Raw genomic sequence first — 6,000 nt, forward strand, 5'->3', positions numbered from 1 at the left:
AAAAAATACACCCCTTTGATAACAAGAAAAAAGTATATTTTTAACCCTGCACCACACTGAACTCTTCAAAGAGCAGCACAAGCAGTTCCTGGCTCTCCCCATGAGCTGACATGGCTGAGGAGGGGGTGAGGGCCCCAATCTCCCACAGGGTGACAGGGGTTCCACTTGCCCACTGCCCTCACTACAGGCATTCCTGTGAGAAAAGGTACTGGGGGGCACTGCTGGGGCTGGGGAGCCCAAACCACAACACAGCTCAGCAGCCTCAGGTCTCACCCGCAGCCAGCAGGAGGGTCCTGGCTCTGGTGCAGTCAGACACACGGACATGCCCCTCCTGAAGAGCTGGATCCAGCCAGACCAGCACAGAGTGGTTCCAGCACAGCCCAGGGCACCGGGTGAGCTCAGCAGGGGCTGGCTGTGCCCTCGGTGGGGCCAGTGCTGCCTTGATGAAGCACCAAGCTCTGGCACAGCAGCTCCAGCCATCCCATGAGCCAGCCTGGTGCAGATCTCGGCTCCACCTTGGCGTGACGCCATGGAGGCTCCAGACCCATTCCTGGAGGTGTCTGGGCATCTGCAACTTCCAACAGGAGCTGGGGGCACCCAGCACCTCCCCAGGACCCAGCTTTGGTCACCCATCTCTCCCTACTGGGGAGCGAGTGGAGCCATGTGAGGCGGCTGCTGCAAGAGTCCTCACTGTTTTACTGCAGACAGAAGGCAGGGCTGGTTTCTGTGACCGGATCAAGATACGTTTCTTTGCCAAAGCCATTCCCAAACCCCAAATCCCAGGGACTGTGCCGCAGAGCAGCCAAGAGGGATGGGAGCACTCCTCCTGGTGCCACCCAAAACTCCCCTTCCCAGCGAGGGAATTTGCAGACCTGCCCTTCACCCTCCAAACCAGGAGGAAAAAACAGGATTTCAGCCAATTTGGGGATGTCTCCCCAGGAATGGCACCTTCCAGCAGGTTTTTGCAGTGCCCCGTTGCCGCGTGCTGCTCTCCAGGCAGCAGCGCTCTGCAGGCAGGCAGGCAGGCGTGGGGGACGAGGCAGTTTTCAGTACTACAATAGATATCACAGGCCCTTTCAGTTACACTGCTATTTCTCTATTCAGAGCTCTTAATGCCAAGTGGTAGCATCCTCCCCACTTTCTCCATCCCCGCTCTTCAATCACTCCACAACTCTCAAGAAATAGCCTCGTTTCTTGTCTCTGATCAGAGGAGCAGCCTGGCACAGACCCTGATACAGCCTTTCATCTTCCCAGCCTTCCTGGTGCTTTTATTTTACAAGTGAAAGTCAAGTAACCAGCTTCCCTCCTCTTTTCTCCCTCTCAGAGACTCCTGCTTCTCCTCTCATGGCCTTGCCAGCACGCACACCAGGACACGCTGCATGTGCCACAGCCTTTCCCATCTCTGAGCCTGTGGGCCCAGCACTGTGACCACTAAAGTTGTCCCTGCTCTTTCTTCCCTCTTGACCCAGAAAGTTCTCACCCAGGGAAGAACCTTCCACCCCAAAGCCACCAGGAATATACAGGCTGTCATCCAGGCTCATCCCCCCAGGTCCTCATGGCTCCCAGAGAGGTTTTCACTCAAAGACCACAATGGAATGGAGGGGGAGGACAGGTTGGCCATCTGGTACATGTTTAGAGTTAAAAATCCCAAGGTTTCAGGCTCTGGAAAAATTCTGGATCAGGACAAACTTCATGACCTCCTTCTAGCCCTAAGGGAGAGGAGAAGGAGAGCAGCACAGTACCCCACATCTCTGCTCCAGACAGCAAGAGAAAAAGCTCCCTGGTCCAGGCAGAGGATGTTCTGGACAGAAACATGGCAGAAAATCCCAACAAACCGCCTCAACAGGACTTCGCATCCCTGCTGGATACTCAGCACCTCAACCATCACCCTCCCCTAACCCGGCCTCAGGTACCACAGCCACGCACACTGCCTGGACAGGGATACAGAGCAGAATCCCAGGAGTTCCAGCTGCACCTCGGGGGTACAAACTGTCCTTCTTGGGCAAGAGTGGGTCCTGCACTTCTTCCCAATGCCTCATCCACAGCAAATTTTATCAGTCAGATTAGAGCACCACAAATATGCCTGGAAAAGCCCTAAGCTCTGCATCTCCACAAGCACAGCTCAAACCAGAGCCCTCCCATCCAGTTTCTGCAGGAGCAGATGCAGAAAGGTAAAATCCACCTGAGAGAGTGGTAGAAGGCAGTGAACAACTCCAAGCCCCCGGAGATGGGGCAGGATTCAGCAGGCACATCAGCCAAAGCACTGTCAATCCTCTGCAAGGCAGCTGGTGGCAACAAAGACTTTCCAGCAACGTGATTTACATGGTTTTAACACTGGGGCATGATTCCTAGAAGATTACAGATGGAGAAGGGCCACCACACTAAAGAAAAAAATAAAAGTAATAAATATAAACAAGAGCAGGCTCAGCTCCAGCACTGGAGCGGCACAGAGGCAAAGGGATGAGCAAGACAACGCTCTGCTGAACAGCTCAGCAAGTGATGGGACACAGTGCAGGTACCAAGGTACTGCCTTCCTCTCTTCTGTAGGCTGAACTGGGGTTTTTTTTGTGTTGTTTTTAAATAAACTCCCCCAATTCTGGGTCAGTGACCCTGAAAACAAACAGCTGCATGCAGCCACACGACTCAAAGACCCACAACATCGCCCTCGTGGCCCCAGGATTCCCGGCAAGAGCTTTTCTTTGTCAGTAACAAGTGAAAAATTGGTGACAAGAAAAATCCCAGCTAGCAGGACTGCACTTAATGCTCATCCCCGGCTCACAGTGGTGTTTTCAGGTGCCCACAATACCACTAATTTTCCAAGGACAAAAGTTAATCAGCTTGTTTTCGCAGCCACAGAGGAGAAAACACATTTCAAGCCGCTACTGGGGTGGGGGATTTTACTGAAAACACTAAAACCATGCAGGTGTTAACACCAGATTCAAAACAACATTTCAAAGATTAAAAATTTAAGAAAAAAAAAAAACAGAACAAAGAGACTTGGAAACATATTTAAACCAGCAATCATAAATAATATTAGTCATAGTAGGCAACAAGAACACACTGACTTGCAGCCTGTCGTTAATATTTCTTTCCAAAACAGAAGGCTTCACAAAGTTGCGAGATTTCCTAAGATGTTTAAATAAAGGCAGCTTTGAACTGCTTAGCTGGTCTGAAAGAGATCTGGGGAGAAGCTGCTGAGGATATTCATGACTGGGAAGAGAAATCTTGGATTTTTCCCTCCTGGGGGACATTTTAGGAGAAAAGGCAGCCTGTTTATCAGAGAAATCATTGCTGAAGCTCAAGTAAAACAATATTCACAACTCCAGCAGACCCTCACCGCTCTTCCCAAGCACACCGACCTCAGCTGGGATGTAATTCCTAACAGCTCCCGCACACCAGGAGGAGGACTTGCACAGGGTATTCTGGTCCTCTGTACCATGTAACATGTCCTCCCTGCTGCTGCACAGCCTCTCCCCCTCCAGATGTGGGGCTGCTGCCCAGACCTACTCGCCTGCCTCTTGCGCCGGCAGCGCAGCACGGACACGGGAACTTCCCGGGAAGCGTCTGCACCAGCCCCTGCTGGAAGCCACATCGCTTCACTTTATTTCATTTCGGGGTTTTGTTTCTGCAAATAATAAATGGAACTGGAGTTTGGGGATGGTAAAATACTCGGAATGCTACAAGCCGTGTGCTGGTTGCAACCCAACTCCAAAGGGAAACTTTAAAGACACCAAGACTGTGGAAGGAAGAAATTTTTCTATTGTCTCCTCTATTTTTTTTTCCCCCCTCCCTTCTTTTGAAGGCTTAAACTTGACTAAAGCGGCTCGGCCTGTGCCAGAGCAGATAGGGAGCTTGGAAGGAGATCAGAAGCCTTTAGAGGGTCGTGGTTGACCCCAGGATCTGACAAACAGCTGCCCTTGGCCAACGCACACCCAGGGGACCGTGGCCCCCAACCTGCCCCGACCCCTCCAAGCAAGGAGCATCCCCCGGGGGACTGCAGAGAACGGGCCCTTCGACTGGGCTCGAGCACCCTGAATTGTTTAGGGACCCTGGAGCTGGGCAGCAACCCCACCCCCGAAAACCTCCACCTCCCTCCAGATTGCAACCCCCTCGCAAACCCTCGGGGAAGGGATCAGGGAGCCTAAAATGGGCAAGAAATGGGGTCAGGGAGGAAGAACCGGTCCACAAAGCAAGAGACCGGGGTTAGGGTCCCTCAGCGTGTCTGGGGAGCGGGACCGGAGACGGTCGATCCCCGGGGAAGGATGGTCCCCAGCAGCTCCCACTCGGAGTCCCCGTGGAACGGAGCGCTGAAGCCCGCGGGAGCCGCGGCATCGCGGCCGGGAGAGGGAAGCCCTGCAGGAGGGGGAGCCCCGCACCCCGACATAGACCGCCGAGCCCCTGCAACAGCCCGGAAAACTTCCCGGGCGAGCACCGGGGAGGGGGCGAGCATCGCCGGCTGCCCCCCGCTACCCCGGGGACGGCTGCTGACGGGTCCTCCCGAACCCCGGCTCCTTCCCCATCACCCGGCGGGCTCCAGACGGGAGGTGTCCCCCGCCCTGCCGGCCGCTCCGGGGGCGTGCGGGCCCAGTGGGGCTTACCTCGCCTCCGAACACCTGCAAAGGATACGGGTTACAGACCAGCCGGAGGCACCAGCTCCGTGGCCGGCTCTCCTGGCTCAGGTAGAAAAAGACGACGGGGGCCAGCGCCGGGTAGGGCAGCGCCTCCGCCTCCGAGTCGCCGCTGCCCGCCTCCCTGTCCCCCGGCCCCGGGTGGCCCCCGGCCCCGGACAGGTCATTAAGGCGGATGAAAGTCTTGGCTCTGCCCGGCTCCGGATCCTCCTCGGCCGCTCGCGGTCCATCTTCGTCCATCCTCCGGCCGGCAGCCCCGGGGGAGCCGGGGCGACGAGGGGCGAGCCGGTGGGACACCTAGAGTGGCGCGGCCATGGCGGGGCCGGGGGGCTGGGGGCTGCGGCGGGGCGGCTTCAGCGCCGGGGTGACATGGCCGGGCGAGCCACTGCCTCGTCCCCCGCCGGGGCCGGGGCCGGGCCGCCCCCCTCGTCCTGCCCTGCCGTCCGCGGGCTCCGTAGCTCCTCCTCGCCGTGCCTCCGGGGGCCCGAGCCGGCCGAGCCGCGGGCAGGGAGGCGGCGGCGGGGCGGCCCCCGCTGCCGGTGCTGGCCCCTACCCGCGGGGCGGGCCGCCCTTAGCGGCTCTGCCTGTCCCCTCCGCGCCCCAACATCTGCCCGGGGCGGGGGATGCTGCCCGGCGCCCCGGGGACGGGCGGCGGCGGAGGATGCTCCCGCGGCGGCCGCGCCGAGCCGAGCGCTCCGCACAGCTGGATCCCTCACTCCAACTTCAAGTCCCGGCTCCTCCTCCCCCCGCCGCCAATGGGGGCTCGCCCGCGGCCCCCCAGCGCCTCCCCATTGGCTGTGGTGCGTGTCCGTCCGGGGGCACAGCTGGACGGGCAGCGCGGTCCCCGGCGGGGCTGGACGGGGCGCACCCGCCCGGGCACCGGGGCCGGGCACCCCCTGCCCTGCGGGGGTGCGGGGGACAACGGGGACATGCAGCGCCGAGCGCTGGGGGCGGGGAAGAGCGGGAAAGCCCCACGCCGCGTTAGGCGGAGGCAGCCCCCGGTGGGACCCTGCGGCACCGGGAGAGGGGGAAGCCGGGGGGAGGCAAAGGGGGAGAGATGCGGCGGGGGGAGACCGCCCCGCGCGGTCTCTCCTGCGGGAGGGAAGAGCGCCAGGAGTGCAAGGCCGGCCGGGCCAAAGTGCCGAGGGCTGCAGGAGCCGCTACCGAGCCCTCCCGAGCGCTGCCTGAGCCTTTCAGGAGATGCTCGCCCTGCTGCGCGTCCCCAGGGGTTGCCCCCTGCCCCGTCCCCCACCGCCTGAGAGCGGACACCGTGCTCCTGCGCTCGGTGCATGTGGGTCACTGCCCGGTGCCCCCCGCCCCCAAGTCCCCGGCTGCTCGAGCGTGGTCAGCCCGTCCCGAGCCGGTCGCCCCC

General features: G+C 59.7%; 1 protein-coding gene across 27 annotated transcripts in view; it reads right to left on the bottom strand.

Annotated features, from left to right (window-relative positions):
• CACNA1G (calcium voltage-gated channel subunit alpha1 G) overlaps positions 1-5,325 on the bottom strand; it is a 146,504-nt gene extending 141,179 nt beyond the window's left edge. For 7 of the 27 annotated variants that reach the window (XM_042032441.1, XM_042032439.1, XM_042032440.1 and 4 more), the window contains exon 1: positions 4,627-5,141. In XM_042032441.1, coding sequence (XP_041888375.1) covers positions 4,627-4,868 — 242 coding nt within the window. In that variant the 5' untranslated portion in view covers positions 4,869-5,141. Of the gene's footprint in view, positions 1-4,626 lie in introns of all 27 variants that reach the window. The other 20 variants (XM_042032429.1, XM_042032435.1, XM_042032433.1 and 17 more) reach the window with 6 other exon arrangements.
• Positions 5,326-6,000: the final 675 nt, after the last annotated feature.

The sequence above is a fragment of the Corvus kubaryi genome, unplaced genomic scaffold (assembly GCF_017639235.1).
Source record: "Corvus kubaryi isolate FWS band 111438036 unplaced genomic scaffold, C.kubaryi_AGA036_p1.0 37353, whole genome shotgun sequence".
Classification (NCBI taxonomy): domain Eukaryota; kingdom Metazoa; phylum Chordata; class Aves; order Passeriformes; family Corvidae; genus Corvus; species Corvus kubaryi.